At 35.9% G+C, this 17,773-nt stretch overlaps 1 protein-coding gene across 1 annotated transcript in view; it reads right to left on the reverse strand.

The window, feature by feature from the left end:
* Positions 1 to 264: 264 nt before the first annotated feature.
* Positions 265 to 17,773, reverse strand: part of barr (non-SMC condensin I complex subunit H) — a 462,459-nt gene continuing 444,950 nt past the window's right edge. The window contains exon 17 of the mRNA XM_090374633.1: positions 265 to 363. Coding sequence (XP_090230759.1) covers positions 307 to 363 — 57 coding nt within the window. The 3' untranslated portion in view covers positions 265 to 306. The remainder of the gene's footprint in view (positions 364 to 17,773) is intronic.

Raw genomic sequence — 17,773 nt, forward strand, 5'->3', positions numbered from 1 at the left:
AGCATACTTTGTTCATAAGCAAACCCAGTTATTAAAATAGTTAAAATACAGAAATATTTCAATTTTATTTAAATAATACTTTGTCTGGTTAAATATATAAAGTAAGAGCTGAATCACACTATGTCATGATTTCTAATATACAGGCAATCATGACTTTTTATAAATAACTCTAAAAATTCACTTCCCATTATGTCGCTATATAGCAATCATTGGTTCGTCACTGATAGTGTTCTTAAATTACAGATGTATTTTATGTACAATATGGGTGAACAAATGAGAGGATACATATGATATACATTTGCATAATCAGCCTTGCATAATTATGAAGTCTGACATATCATCTTCTCCAGTAATCTTTAGATTCTGTAAGGGAAAAAAATATAGATATATATATATATATATTTTACACACATACACAAATATACAGAGGGTTTCTCATAATATGTGGCATACTTCAGGATCAATTCAGACCTGAAAAGAATGAAATTTAATATAAAACGTGTCCAATTCTCAATAGTTAAGGAGCTGTGACTTTGAAATTTTAAAAAACAGCCAGTTTTAAATTTAAAAAAAATAATAAAATAAGTTAATGTAAGCAACGTGTTACATTTCAAACATGTTAGCAAATGATTTATAGCAAAATAAGTCAACCCATCGGCATCAAATTTGTTACAAAGATTCCTAATTTATTCTAAATAAGCATTTGAATTTATAGTAACATGAAAAGTATAGTTATCTCCTTATGATTTAATTACTAAGATTATAACTTTATAGAACACTTAATAACACTCTATATTTTTACATAGTGTGTTATAAAGTGTTCTATATAACTTAGTGATTTTGTTTAATTAAAAAAAGATAAGCAGCAGCCACTATCAATCCACTGCAGGATGGAAGCCTCCTCAACAACTGATGTTGAGGGAAATGGACTGTAATCTGCCATGCTGGTCCAGTACGGATTGGCAGATCGATCGTATTTAGGTGGAATTTGATATCCGAAGTTCAGGGTCTATATGCAATTCACATTGATTGCAAAAGTGGATCATAACTGTTTTGTGATGGGAAAGATGATATACATTGAGCTCAGCCCACTTTTGTACTAGATGTTGAGCTTCGATGATCCAAATGAGTTGACTGTGGATCATTTTTCCGAGAATTTTACCAAGTCAACTTGACAGAGAGATTGGCTTGTAACTCTAAGGCCTGGAGGAATCTTTTCCAGGTTTCAAAAAGAATAGAACTGTAACATGGTGCCAAGAAAACATTTTTCAAGGAAGATTCTGTTAAAAAAAAGACTAGCAGTTGTAAGTTTTTGTCATCCAGGTGCTGTAACATGACATAATATATCCCATCTGGCCCAGCGGAACTGTTGCGTTATGGCCGGTAAAAGTTCACAGTATTGAAGAGGCTGATTATATGGAAATGATAATGAGGTTCGAAAGTTGATAGGTCTCCGTTCGGTGGTGGCCTTAATTTTCTAGAAGTTCGGAGTATAGATTGATGCAGCTGAGACTTGAGAAAAAGGTTTTGCCCAAGGCATTCGCTATATCTAGAGGAGCAGAGAGTTCTTGCCCATTGCAGGAAAGAATTGGGGAAGGGATGGTTGGAAATTTCCCAGAAAGCTGCCTAATTTTCTTCCATATTAATCTGGAGTCTGTGTTTTTATTGATAGTAGATGTGAACCAAGTCCAAAAATCTTTCTTGGCTTGCCTTTGAATGAAACGCACTTTTGACCTTAGCTCTCTTGTAGCTAATTGGATTAGCTGTGGTTGGAGATCGACGGAATAAATTAAATGCACTCTTTGTTCCACCAGTAGTTGAAGTGCCGTCGGGTTGGGGGATTTGATAATGGAATTGACCATTTAGCTGCAACTAAAAGACAGGATGTGATATAATCAGTTACTTTAACTGTAGGCTGTAGTTGAATAGTTTTTTTGTGCAGAGTGATTGCTGACTGAAATTTCGCCCAATTGGCTTTAGAGAATTTCCATTTCCTGCAGGGTTGATCTAATGGTGGTTGTATTAGTATTAATAATGGCCACATGGTGAATTATTAAAAAAAAAAAAAAAAAAACCTCTGAATAAAACAATGATAAAAAATAAATAAATAATAATAATTAATAAAAGAAAAAGAAATTAAACCTATCATCCTATGCACTTCCTCAATTTCCCCAAACTGTCAGCCTCTACCACCCATGTAGGCAACTTATTCCAGTAATTTATAAACTCGCTGGCTAAAATAAAACTTCCTGCAGTCCAATCTAAACATTTCCCCCCGTAACTTGAATTTATATCCCCTAGTTCTAGCATCATTTATAATCTTTAAAATTTCGTCCTCATTCATTTTATTGATGCCTCTCAGAGTCTTAAACACCTCAATCAAATCTCCTCTAAGATGTCTAGTTTCCAAACTCTGCAACCCACATATTCGAAGTCTTTCTTCATAAGGATGCCCTTTTGCCGATCTCACCAGGCGAATTACCCGTCTTTGCACCCTTTCAAGAAGCCCGATGTCTTTCTTTAGGTGCAGTCTTGAACACAGTATTCCAAGTGTGGTCTAACAAAAGCCTTATATAATGGGATTATCATGTCCCTATCTCTACTTGCAAAAGTTCGATAGATCATCGATAGGACACCATGGGCCTTCCTTGCAACCTGTTTACAATGCTCAGAGAATTTCATGTCTAACCGTATCGTAACACCCAAGTCCCTTTCCTCCAGTACTGGGTTTAGTTGAACTCCACCAAGTGAATAAGTTATTTTGGGATTACTGTTTCCCAGGTGTAATACCTTACACTTTGTTGGATTAAAGCATAGCTGCCATTTTTCTGACCATTCCTGAAGTCTATCTAGGTCTCTCTCTGAAGAAGCTCAGCTTGACAGTGATCATTAACTACTCTACCAATTTTAACATTATCTGCAAATTTAGACATCACGCCCTCTATCCTTCATCGATGTCGTTTATGAAAATTAAAAACAACAGCAGTCCTAAATCTGATCCTCGGGGAACCCCACTTCTTACATCAACCCAATCTGAGGAATAGCCATTTATCACAACCCTCTGCTTCCTGCCCTGAAGCCATCCTGCTATCCATCTAAGGATTTTCCCAGTGATTCCAAGCTGTTCCAGCTTATAAAGCAACAGCTCATGTGGGACTGAGTCAAAAGCTTTGCTGAAATCTAAATAAACAATGTCGAAATTATTCCCTAAATCCAGCTCGTGAGTGACCCTTTCAAAATAGCGAACCAGATTTGTTAAACATGATTTTCCCTTTACAAAACTGTGCTGAGTATCCTTGAGAATTTCAATTCAAACAAAATGATCCTGAATTCCACCCTTGATTATTGCCTCCACGATTTTCCCTACCACTGAAGTCAGACTGTCAGGTCGATAATTTACCACTTCACTCTTAGAGCCACCCTTATGTATGGGAGATACATTGGCTTTTCCAATCCAAGGGAATCTCCCCAGAGTCTAGTGATGCTCACATAATTAGCCTCATTGGTTCAATGCACTCACTGGCTGCCTCCCTTAAGATAATAGGGTATATTCCATCAACTCCAGGAGCCTTACTGGCCTGTAGGCTCGAAAGTTTTTTCATTAAATAATCTTGTGAAATTTCAATATCATTAATTACATATTTTTCAACTTTGCTCCCACAATTTCCCATTGCCACAAAAGGTTTTTCATTTGTAAATGTCGATGCAAAATAACTGTTGAGTTCATCTGCAACGGCAGCTGGTGTATTTAATACCATCTCCTTTCCCTTACGTAAAGGTCCGATCTGGTTTGTCCTGCTCTTCTTGGCATTTATATATGTGAAGAATTCCTTATTCCCCTCCTCCTTGCTCTGTTTGCTAGTGATTTCTCATAAACTGCCTTCGCCTGTTGAACCTTTTCTGTGGCTCTATTACAAATCATCTTGTAGCTGTTATAGGCTTCAGTACTTTTTATTGCTCTGTAACCTTTCCATGCCACCTTTTTCTACTCAAGTAATGTGGCAACTTCACTATTCATCCAACTTGGAACCCTCCTTGTGGAGTATTTTTTTAATGGTAAATATGCATTCAAGGCATCTGTGATTAATGTTTTAAAAACATACCACAGTTCAGATGTATTCATTCTCTGTGCGATATCTACCCACTTAATAGAGGCCATGAAGTTAAGGCATCGTAATTTCCTTTTCTGAAATTAAAATCCATTCCTTTGCCTTTTACTGCTGCTACCTCTCTCATCATCATCCACCGTAGAACTCTGTGATCACTTCCTGCTACTGGTTCCTTTACTGTCAGCCCTGTTATGTCATCTGATTCATGGGTGATGATGAGGTCTAGGATATTCTTTTCTCTAGTACTTTCGCTGACATGTTGATACAAATAACAGTCATCTAGTTGATTGAAAAATTTTGTTCCCCGTGTCGAGTTTCTTTCCCATTTACTCCAATCAATTAGAGGCAAATTGAAATCACCCATAATAAGACAATGACGCTTACTTGCCCATTCCTTTTGCATGTAGATGCCCTCGTCATAATCTTCACAATCACCTGGTCTGTAGATTACTCCTACTCGCATTATACCTTTGTTTCCAACTATCTCACACCATACAGATTCTATACTAGCATAGGAAACGTCTGAATCCGGGAAAGCTATCATCGCACTCAGGCTGCTTCTGATGAGAAGCATTACCCCACCACCCCTTCTATCTACCATATCCTTCCTAAATAACATTATACAAGCCATACTGAAACTCATCATCCCCAATTTCCGGGTGGCACCACGTCTCCGTAAGCCCTATTATGTCCGCGTTACTTGTTTTAAAAAGCAGTTCGAATTCGCTCATTTTATTGACGACACTTCTAACATTACTACAAAAACAATTAAGACTTACTGTTCTTGTATATTTAACAACCCTAACACAACCCTTGAAGTTTTTTAGGCTTTCTTCCCTGGCATTAGCTACCTGCTCACTTGAAACGTTTCTGCCCCCAGAACATCTAGATAATATGTCCAGTTGGGGTAACAGATAAGAACTCTTGAGGTATGTGCAAGAGTTACTTTGACCAATATTATCAGATAAAAGCATATCAATATTACCCACATCCCCCCTAACTAGCAGTTTCCCTGAACCTTTAAGGTATCCTCAATAATACTGGCAAAAACATTTGCACCACCTTTGTTTAAGTGTATCCCGTCTCTCCAAAACAAATTCTTCTACCTACAAGTGTGGGCCATGCTGATAGAAATTTCCCCCCTAAAGCCTTGCAGAGTCCTTCAAGTCTTGATGTTGTTTTGGTTTATAGGAGCATTAGCAACTAAGGCCATATTGCTCCGGAAATATGCGGTGGTCATTCCCTGACCTTTCTGCATCCTCCGTATTTGATGATGATGGGCTTGAACACCGGTCTAATCAAGAAGCGTGTGCTATGCACTGCTGCTCCTTCCCACCTGGCTACGGAGGCGCTTCAAGTCTTGAGTTAATCCACAAGGCTTTTAACATATAATCCCTCCTATCGTGCCTGGGCAGAATTGCAGACACATAGACATTGTGGCCTAGCTCGTGCCATTTCCTCAGCATGGCCCTGTATTTTTCTAACAGATCGTCAGATCGTGTACATTTAATGTCATTAGTCCACATGAAAAATAATATGAATGATAATATTCTCTTGAATATTATCATTCATATTGAATAATATGAATAATAAACATGAATAATAATATTCTCTTTACCACACATGAATAATAATACTCTCTTTACCACACATGAATAATAATATTCTCTTTACCCCCCCCCCCCAAATCTGACAGTCTGTTGGTGACATCATTAATAGTTGCTCCCGGCAGACATACCCTGGTTCTACTCCACCTATCCTCATTACAAAAAACATTCCCCGTTATGTAGTGTGCAGGTTGCAAACAATTGGAAAATGGTTATTACCCATGGGATTATCTATAGCAGACCACTAAATGACTGGAAACAGTATCGGGGAGCAAATCGAGAAGTCAATTGCAGAAGCCTGTCCAACAGGTAACTGTATAGTATCGGTGTAAATACACCATAGTTAACCCATATATTTGAACTACGTATGTAGCGTAGAGTGCATTGTTTTAATTGTATTTCATAATGTGGTTGCCTTCACGAGATAGCTACTATTGCATTACTTCAAATAAATAACGCTTCTCTAGTAGAGAAGACTACTGTTATTTATTTTCAGCGGTCCCACCACCCATATGGGTGGTGGTACTGCTGAAAATAAATGATTGCTAGAACAGATTTCCATCTGTTGTTGCGGAAGTTGATAGCTTAAATAAATTTAAGGCTGAATTATACAAACATCTGGAGTGACCAAATGGGTGAAATGGGAAAGGTTTTTTTTGGCTGATGTTCTATAAGCTTGCTTTCTTGAATCATATGCCTCAACTAATGCTAAAATGTCCCAACTAGATATAATACCCTTAGATGTATTTAGGGTTGCATGGGAAGTTACTTTCACTGGAATTTTAGCAAACTTTTTCATTTGTAAGAGTTTTTCAGAATGCCTGAAGTTGAACTTTCTACAATTAAGTCCCCTCAATGCAGTCTCTTAATTGTCTTGAGAGACCCTGCAATACGTTCCAAGTGTTTTTGGATTAGAAAGAGGGACAGCTTACTAAGAGGCTGTTCTGGTAGTGAGTGCATTATTAAGAATGCAGGAATCTGTGTCGCTGAGAAATTGATTTAAGCCCCTTTGGTTGTGACGAGTGATGGTAATTTTCTGTCTCTGATCGACGGCTTGATAATTTCTCTTGGTCACACCAGGTACTGCTCCTTCCTTCCCCTAGAGGGGCCGGTTCCATATTGGCTCCTTTTAGCTATATGAACTTTTCTGTCAAGGTTACCAGCCCCCACCATGGGTAAGCAGGAGAGTTGCCTGGTGTGACCAAGCGAAATTAGTAGGAGTTAGTCTATAAAATATGATAAATAAAGAAAGGTTATTTTCCTTCCTTGCTCTCTACCAGTACTTTTGATACAAGAGCTGCCATTAAATAAAAGGATTTCTTAAGAGTGGAACATAAAAGAGAACTAGAATTCACCTTTTAGAAAATCACAGTGAAAGCACAAAGAAATCGCTCAGTCACAATCGCTTGGCACCCAAAGCCATAAAATTCCATGAAAATCCATCTAGAAGTCGGACTGTTTCATGTAGAAGGACACAGTGAAAAAAATGTGCTTATGCTAATGCGTTTAAAATTAGACAAGAATAAGTACATATGTATCTAGTATGAGTAAACATTTTAGTAGATGTACTTGCTTATTTTCATTTATTATTTTATTACTTTTATATTTTTTTTACCATTGGAAACTCCATAGCTTTTTTTTTCTTTATAATTCAAACCACCTTAGCATAACTGTTCAGAATAGGACACACATTTACATAGAGTGTAGAGAGACATTTAAAAATGCCAAAAGAATTGTTGCTGGAAGAAGCTGTATATAAAAAGACAATACATTTATCCATCGATAGATGGATAAATGTATTGTCTTTTTATAGTTTTTAAATAAAGGCTCTACAGTGATTTTTAAAATTTATTTTCATCAGCACCTATGTCATTAAATTTTCCATTTATTTGTGTTCTAAGTTTTTTCGTTTTAGGGCTATCTTTTACTTCACTAATCCAGATAGCCCTCCTCCCAATTACTCCGGTTTAGCGAGGGTTTTCTGTATCTTAAAATTGTTGACCGATTAATTGAAAAATTTTATTTAATCATTTAACAGTAATCCTTATAATCATAAAATAGAAACTGTTGCTAGTAATATATTATAATTAAAAGCACACTCTTGGAGTCAAAAATACCGATCATAATATTATGGTATGCTTTCAAACAATCATGTTCTTGTGAAGTAATAGTTTTTATCTTAGCGTAGCACTAATTGTAGACTTTTTTGTAACAGAAATGGTTATGTGGATCAAAAGGTCATTTGTCACATCTAGAGGTGGCAAAGTAAAAAAGGATAACTTTGGCCCTGGCAAATTTAGAAATTTTAGAATAGATCGTCTTGTCATCTTTGCCTTGACCTTCCTCTACTTTGCTGATGGATCTCCAGTTCTTTAATTAATTAATTACTCATGTACACCTATTATTATTATTCATCCTTTTTACAAGTTTTTAATTATTCTTTCCCAATTTCTTCACTTTTAACTTTTTATCTTAATGTATATGGTTTTTTTTTTTACCAAACAGAAATTCCATACTCACAAGTGACAACAAGGATACAAGTAACGATGTGATGATGATCACAAGGGTAGTGAATGAACAGATAACTAGCAGCTGTGAATGCTGAAAAAGTGTAGGGTTTTACACTTAGAAAATGAAAACCATAAAATGACTTACGCATTTCAAGAGATTGAATTAAAAACAGCAGAGAAAGAAAAGGAAGAAAAATCCCCAGGCAGCATGGAGGATACAATGGTATTCTGGCAATTATTTATTGAAAAATTACTTGAACAAATAGGGAGGTCAATTCAACTATACACAGCAATCATGAGACTGTAATTAGCATACTCTGTTCAGGTACTGCAGTCACACCCAAGCTCTTTGAAACAGTCCAGAGATGAGCAACATGGCCATTAAGATTGCACCATATAAGGAGAGTCTATGAACATGTCAGCTACTGAGCATGGCATCTAGGTACCTCAGAGAGCACCTAGTAAAAGGAATGAAAGTGAAATTTTCATGGTATTAAATAAAGATAAAATATGAATAAATTCAAATTACAGGTGCTCCCCTACTTATGACCTTTCAAAGATACGAACATAAAGCTGTTTATCAGTGTTACCACTTGGTGCTAACACATAAACTGTTTTTCAGTTTATCTGTGTTTTGTGATAAACTGAAAAACAGTTTATCACAGTGTTTCAGTTTATCTGTGTTGAATTAAAAACAGTGGAGGAAAAGAATCTGAGAGTTATAATTTGTGCAGATATGAAGTATTCTGATCAGTGTAAATAGACAGCTGGGTAAGTTTAACGGGATGAACAGGATAATGCAATTATTTTTTATTTGAACAACATGAACTCCTATCATGTCCGATAAATGCAAGAGCAAGGTTGCTGAAGTTGGTAGTAAGAAGCATTGTACAATCACAATGGAAGAGAAAGTAGAAATAATAAATGTGAAGGCAGTGAGAAAATGAGAAACATTGTGCAGTGCATATGTATGGCATGAAATGGTGGAAATGATTCTGAAGGGCAAAGAATGTGGGTGAAAAATCATGGATGAAATGGAAAGTTTCTGGTTCTGTGGTTAGAGGATTAGAATCAACATCAAAAGACTATTAGTGCAAAATTAATTCAAGAGAAGGCTATGAGTTTATTCAAAGACAATGAAGACCAAATAAGGCAAAAATATTTGTGATGAAACATTTACTGCAAGCCACAGATGGTTTCATAAATTCAAGATTTGTTCAAATTTCATAGTAAGTGGCCAGGCAGCTAGTGCAGATACTGTGGTTTCAAAAGATTTTTTTGTGATACAGAGATCATCAAAGAAAAGGACTATATACCTCAACAAATTTTTAATGAAGATAGAACACGTTTATTTTGGAAGAAGATGCCTGGTTTTGCAGTCGAAAAAGATCAAATCACTCTCTTATTTGGTGGAAATACTTCAGGAGATCTCAAACTCAAACCTCTATTAGTTTATTGTTCTGAAAATCCAAGGGCTCATAAAAACATAACCAAAGCTTAGCTTCCTATAATTTGGAAAATTAACACCAAAGCCTGGATTACACCCACTCGCTCGGTTAAAAGATTACTTTCTTCCCCCCCATCACTTCATTCCTAAGGTTAAAAAAATATCGCAACCAGAACAAGCTGCCTTTTAAAATCGTCCTCTTGCTTGATAATGCACCTGGGCATCCACAATTTCTAGATAATTTTCATCCTAATGTCCAGGTAATCTACTTGCCTCCAAACACCATACTGATACTTCAACCAATGGGGTTATTGCATCCTTCAAGAAATATTATCGATGAACATCTGGACAGCAGTAATCACAACAGACGACAACAATGGGGTAACACTGAAATAGTTTTGGTAAGACTATGATATTTACAAGGCCATAAAGTGTGATGTAACAAATATGAACATGAAAGGTGCACAGAAACACTTATGCCCCATGTTTGCTAACAATTCTCATCTTACTTAGGAAGTGGAGGATGAGATGAATATAGTAATGGATCTTGTTCAGATACACATGCAACTTGATGTGACAGAAGAGTTCACATACCTGGAATTGACAAATGAAGATTTAATGAAAAACTAGAATCAAAGGCTTGAGAACAATGCTACTGAAGAACAAGTTGAAGAACACAAAAGATTTATCATAAAGCAGAGAACTTTACTTTGAAGGAAAAGGCACCATGATTATTTATGTCCCAGGATCCAAACTTACTGTAGAATGATTTATTAAGGTGTCTGCAAATGTATACGAAACAATTTCTAGTTAAAGTTATTTATGATAAAAAGAAGGCCACAATGGATTATTTTTTCAAGAGAACCAATAAGAAACAGGAACATCCAATACCATCAACATTTTTATGTGTTACTGGGCCAACCTTCCTCACCTTTCTACAATTCTTCCGACGATGGTTAATGATAAGTTATCCATTGTTATTTAATGTAAAACAACATAATTTAAAATAAAAACGTGATTTTTACTTTAATAGGTTTCATTTTCTTGTTTCCTTTAATTTTTTTAATAATTTGATTAAAATTTTATGTAATAATACGGAAACGTGCACTTGGTATTTGTTTTCAGCAAAGCAATCAATGCAATAATTTATAAACTTATAATAAAAAATTTATTTTTTGCAACTTTTTAAAATAAACAAGATTATTATTATTATTTGTCCCATCATGTTAGAGAAAGTACTAGGGATGGGAATATTCTTGACCTCAATTCCTAAGGAATCATATGACATCACAGTGCTTAAAATAGAGGAACCACTGTCATGAAATGATCATGCAATCGTTAGTTGTAAGATGAAAAAAGATATTGCAGTAGTTGAAGGTAACGGCACAGATTTTAACTTAAGAAGGCAGTACTTCGACAATTTTAGCCGCTATATGGCATTTTCGAATTGGGCAAATTGCTGAAGTATGGCGAATACATTTGAAATATGGAATACTTTTAAAGCAAAAATCACAGAAGCCATGAATGCATACATACCTTTAAGAAAACATTGCAAGAGGAGAATGCCAAAATGGATGACTGCAGAGCAGGTTGGTCAAATAGGGCAGAAAATGATAGCATGGGACAGTTACAGAGCAATGAAGAGTATTAAAGCCTACAACTGGTACAAGTTGATCTGTAATAGTACCATAAATAAGGTCAAGGAGGCCAAGGCTGCATATGAGAAAGCATTGGCTAAGACAGCAAAAAATGGGGACAAGGAACTTTTCACATATGTGAATACAACACAGAAGAAAGTTAATCGGATTGGACCCTTGTGCACTGGGTGTGGGAAAATCTTGGATAATTCAGCTGATGTTGCAGATGAATTGAATAGGTACTTTTCATCTGTCTTTATTGACAAAAGATCCTTCATGCTGAGAAGAGGCTGTGCAAATGAGGCTGAGCCAAATAAAATTAGTAATGTTGTAATTACAGATGACTGTTTATCAGAAAAACTTTGAGCATAAAGACAACTAAGGCTCCTGGTGTTGATGACATATACTCCATAGTTTTGAGGAAGAGCATCTATGGACTCAGGGGAGATTGTATTGTATTGCCAATATATAAAAGCAACTCTAAGAGTGAAGTTGGTAACTACAGACCAGTTAGTCTGACTTCAGTGACATTTAGTGACTTCAGACTTCAGCGCAATCCAGGGACATTTAGATAGATATGACAATCTGAAGGACACACAACATTGTGCTGTTAAGGGAAAATCATGCTTAACTAACTTAGTAGGCTATTTTGACACAGCTACTCATTAGCTGGATTTAGGGAACAATTTTGACATACTTGAAAGATGGTCAGAAAAGTGGCAGATATGTTTTTAGTGTAAGACCTTGCATTTAGACCCTGCTAAATGCAAGATCACTTGGGCAACAGCAACCCACAAATAAATTATACACTTGGTGGGGTTGAATTAAAAACAGTGGAGGAGGAAAAGGATCTGGAGTTATGATTTGTGCAGATATGAAGTATTTTGATCAGTGTAAACAGACAGCTGGGTAAGTTTAACGGGTAATGAACATTATCCTGTAGAGAGAGAGAGGGAGGGAGGTCATAATCCCACTATATAAGGCAATTGTGAGGCCAAATTTGGAATCCTGTGTTCAAAGACACAGAGCTACTTGAAAGAATCCAAAGATGAACAACTCCCATGATGATATCAGCAAAAGGACAACTGTTTGAGGAAAGACATTATGTCTACAGAGCTTGGTATACAGAGATTAAGGGCTACAGAGCTTGGCAATCAGGTACCTCAAAGGTGACCTGATTAAGGTTTAAAATGAATGAAGGTGGAATTCTCATGTTATAAGGAATTTCGGAGGGGTCATAAATTCAAACTACAGGGGTTGAGGTTTATATTAGACTGTTGGAAGTTTTCTTTTAGCCAACAAGCTGTTGATTGCTGGAACAAGTTGCCCTTGCAGGTAATAACTGAGGCTGACAGTTTGAATAAATCCAAAGGTCAACTGGACATGTTGCAAAACTGTATGGCCATAAACACTGACAATATCTTCAAAAAGGCCTCTAAGGTTGGGAGAGTAATACATATCTAGAATTTAAAACAAATACACCAACCGTTTAACTATAATGATTTAATACTGGAAACTATAAAATGTACCAAACGATACTACACTGTAAAATAATATATGCAAAAGACTGATTTACAAAATAAAATATACGATGAAACTTTAATATACAATAAAATATAAATAAAATAAAATATTTAAAATACAATAAAATTAAAAGCGATAAAACACTGACTGAAGCTTTCGGAGGCTTCCGCCTCCTTTCTCAACAACAGTTGAGAAAGGAGGTATTATCTCAACAGTATTTTATTTTATTTATATTTTATTGTATATTAAAGTTTCATCGTATATTTTATTTTGTAAATCAGTCTTTTGCATATATTATTTTACAGTGTAGTATCGTTTGGTACATTTTATAGTTTCCAGTATTAAACCATTATAGTTAAACGGTTGGTGTATTTGTTTTAAATTCTGGATATGTCAACTGGACAGTTACCTGTGTGAGGAGGGAAGCAAAAAATTTATATTTTCTTATCTAGTTTCTTTTTTTTTTCTTATTTTATTTATTTATTTTTTTTGCCAGTGCAGCACTCTATATTTACTATTGCTATGTCGGAACCTAACCAATTTGTAAGTAGAGGAGCACCTGTAAGGGTAGAGTGCATCATGGGCAACCTTGCTTTAACCAGCAAGATGTTAATCAAGCAGAATGAGTTGCCTCCAAGTGGTCCTCAGGTAAAAACTGGAGAAATTAATTAAATTTCTGTTTATACTCCGGCACGACAACCAAGTCAGTAGAGTTTACAATAAATTGTAAATACAAATATTTATCGTATTTAGTAGTCACGGGCTTGAACCCCGGTCCACTCAAGGAACGCGTGCTATGCACTCTCGCTCCTGACCACTGGGCCACGTCACTGGCCAGATAGACTGGTACCTTTGAGAAAAGAGAAACTTTTATTTTATTTTAAGTATTCCCTCAAATCTTAATCTGAATAATTAAATTTAAGAAGTATGCCATACAAGAATTCTATTCCAATAAGCCATAAAATGAGATCCTCTGCTTGTTTGCTGCTAGAGCAACTCATGGGGTTCTGTCAATGATATACAGAACTTTGTGAGCAGGAACGAAGTGGTGATTATCCTATTGTATAAGGCAATGGTTAGGCAGTATTCTACATCTGGAATACTGCATACATATATAGAAATTTTCTTTTAGGAGGACATAGATCCATTTGAAAGGATGCAGAGAAAGACAACAAGGCTAGTTAGGGTACAAAGGGATATTCTTAACAAGAAAGACTGGGGTTGCTTGCAGTCTCTAGAAACTAAGCATCTTTAGGGTGACCTAACTGAAGTGCTAAAAAGGGTTAACTAAAATAACCTAAATGGTAACGGTATCTTCACTCTTTCTCAGATACAACACATAAGGGAGCAAAAATTTAAGTTGAAAAAAGATGGTTGTTGTTATTTGGTTTTTAGGAGCATTAGCAACTAAGGCCATATTGCTCCGGAGATATGCGGTGGTCATTCCCTGACCTTTCCGCATCCTCCGTATTTGGTGGTCACGGGCTCGAACCCCGGTCTAATCAAGAAGCGTGTGCTACGCACTGCTGCTCCTGACCACCTGGCTATGGAGGCACCATTGAAAAAAGGATAGCTGTAGAACAGATGTGTTGAAATAATATAGTTTTAATAATAATATTATAAAGTTTTATTAATAATATTATACATATTATTAGTATTATTATTAGTATAAATAATAATAGTAATATATAACTGTGAAAAATCCATTTTTTATATTAACAACATATTTTGAATTATTTTTTTTTGAAAATTAAACACTTGTGTGGTTTGGCATTTTTTATTCTCTCTTATTTGGAATTTTGTATATTATTTCCTTTGTTTTATTTGATTGAAAGCAAAAGAAACGTTAAAAACAAAACAAAAAAATAGCATTTTCCCATGATGTGAAGCAGAGAGTATAATGACTGAATAAGCTACCGTAAAGTGTAAAAGAATACAAACTGCACGAACTAGCGGCAAGAGATGCACTAATTTAAATTTCATGTTTTTCAGCATACACATATAATTTTTGGGAATCGGTTTAACTTTGTCCTGTATTTTTAGTTTTTGTGCAATAACTAACAGAGATTTCTGACATTTCAATGAAAAATCAAAGAAAACATTTCTGTTGAAAGAGTAAAAGTTTCGGCTGTGTGGAACTGAGTAGACGAAGAGCACAAAATAATTTAAATTGTTTGATGTTTTAAAAACCCTGCACAATCAGCTCTGGGCTAAACAATAAATCCAAGTACAGTAAAGCATATATTTATTTGGTTACAGAATTTAACTATAGGCCATCCTCAGACTTACTGCAGTTTATATTCTGAGAAAAGTGCCATAATTCAAAACAAGATTATTTAAACTGGGCTTTCCACAGTGATGTAATAGGGAATTTCTTTCCTGACCAAAGGTCTAATATGAATTTTATACATATGAACATAAAGAGCATATTTAATTAATTTGTAATCATAAATAAAGTCCAATTTCTGACTTGATCTGGAATGCATTCTATAACTACACTTAAAGAAGAAGGAAGTTAAAGTTAGAGAAGAAAAGGAAACACTTTTATCATAATCGTGGCATCTGGAAGGGGAATTTTTTTGGAAGATTTTGTTGGACTTCTATGAGTAATGTTTTAGAGAGAATGTACAACTGCTTGGTTGTCATCACCCTGTGATGGATCCTTGAAATGCAACATGACTGACTTCCTTTACTTTTATAGGAAGAAATGCTTCGCTGATGAATTCCAGGGAATGAGAAGGAGGCAGTTCCTCAACACTGTCAACTTGAACCTCTAATTGCAGTTACCCAGGCATCTTAACATCAGCAGTGATTTCTCCCAGTTGGTCTTCAAATAAAAGGAAATGAGAAATAATTTCAAGCCCAAATTTCTCCAGGAACCATTGAGAGTTTGATTGTTTAAACTTCTACCAAGACTACTATTCTTCACTGAACACAAAATGTTAAACCCTTTCCGAAATTCTTTCATGTATCGAATCTGGTCTGTTACTTTGATAGTCTGGGAAAAGGTTCTCAGGTAACATGCTCCCTCCTCTACTGACTAGAGCAGTTACAATTGTCTCGTCTCACAACACAACATGTTGGCAGATAAGAAAACAATCCTCAATATTTTTTCCCCATTCATTACTTGAGTCTGCATTAGAAAGGTGTGGAGGATATCAAAGGGCATTGTCCAAGAATAACAACTTTCTATATGGCAGATTGTTATGATAACTCCAAACACTGAGAAAAAAAGAAGCCTGTGAACCACTCTTCTAAAAGGGTCCAGTTATCCAGGATACTGGCAAGGTCTCACTTTGATATAACCCTGGAGTTCTCTTAGGATTTTAGAGTGATCAACAAGCAAAGGTTTCAGCTTGAAACCACCTGAAGCATTTGAACCAACCAAAAGGGCTAGTTGTCCTTTCATGGTTTAAAAGCAGACATTCATTTTCCTTACTTGATGATGTAGGTATTTTAAGGCATCTTCCTTTAAACAAGCCTGGTCTCATAGATATTGAAGCCTTGTGTGGAAAAACTACCTTCCTCTACAATAATTTCTGCCAGTTTCTTGGGAAAATCTTCAACTACCTGTCCATCAGCAGAAGCAGCTTCACTCTGCACCCTAATGCTGTGAAAGTCATACTTAGCACCTGAAATGCATAAACCATCCCTTACTTGTAACTTTAAACTTTCATATCTGAATCTCTTTTTACAGACTGGTCTTTCGGTGTTTCAAAGCCCTATCCTGACTAATGACAAGGTAAAAGGCACATGACCTTGAATCAGCAAAATTCCTTCCATCTCATTCTGAGATCAAGTTTTTCTATCTCACACAAACATCAAAAGTCTTTTCATCTCATTCAAAATATCATAAGTCTTTCCAACTCACCCACAAGTCCTGCAGCCTGCCTGGCAACCCAAAGGTCGCGGGTTCGAATCCCGCCTCGGGCATGGATCAGAGTACTGCAAAAAAATCTTGGGAGGTGCATTATAGCCAAAGAAGCCGATGTGCCAATAACTAAAAAAAAAAAAAAAAAAAACAAACACAAGTCCTGCATGCTTTCTTATAATTGGTGATTTTAATGAGGATTGAATAATTAATTTCAGCACATATTTTGGCCTTTTCTTTAAGAACTGTTTGTATATTATGCAAGTATGATCCGAATGCCTTCTGATTTCATACTTTGATGGTGCACTCACTTTTATCTAACATTTTTAAGAAAGAAATATTAAACGAAAAACTTAATAATTTTTCATGAAATTTTTCATTCTTAAATCCACAAACCTTTGGCACTGGAGCTTATCAAGAATCAGAGTTTCTAAATAATGTAAAGCAGGAGTGGTCAGCTTAATTTGTGATGCGATCTACTTTTTTCCTTCAAAATGTGCCGCGATCGACCATCTCAAAAATTTCATTGCACAAGGTGCAGAAATCAAGGGGTGACTGTATATTTAAAATTTGTCGCGATCGACCGAAATTAAATCCGATCGACTGGTAGATTGCAGTCGACTCATTGGCCACCCCTAATGTAAAGCACTATGTACATTTCAATGCAACTGTAAGTCAAGTTCCTAGAGGAACAAATTTGCCAATTATGAACATTATGCTTTCCCATGCATTAATGTAAAAACTGAAAATGATCTGGTGTATGGTACAGTCCATTCCGGTTATTTGGGACACATCAGGACTAGTGCATTTTGGCCCAATTAAGCAGCTGCCCCAATTATCCGAAGTTTCACGTAAATAGTTAAAAATACAATGTACCCCCCGCCCCCCCTTACAATTGGTTCAGTGTACAATCAAATCACGTTACGACGAACTCAACATAGTAAAGTACGGTTCACTATACGATGTGCAGTAAGCACCGGTCATTGTGATCACATTTGTGAATCGAATTTTAATTCTAATTAGTGAAAATAGCAGGAATATTATCCACAGGCTATAAAAGTAAAGATA

Source organism: Mastigoproctus giganteus, chromosome 5, assembly GCF_048544385.1.
Source record: "Mastigoproctus giganteus isolate SK-2022 chromosome 5, ASM4854438v1, whole genome shotgun sequence".
Classification (NCBI taxonomy): domain Eukaryota; kingdom Metazoa; phylum Arthropoda; class Arachnida; order Uropygi; family Thelyphonidae; genus Mastigoproctus; species Mastigoproctus giganteus.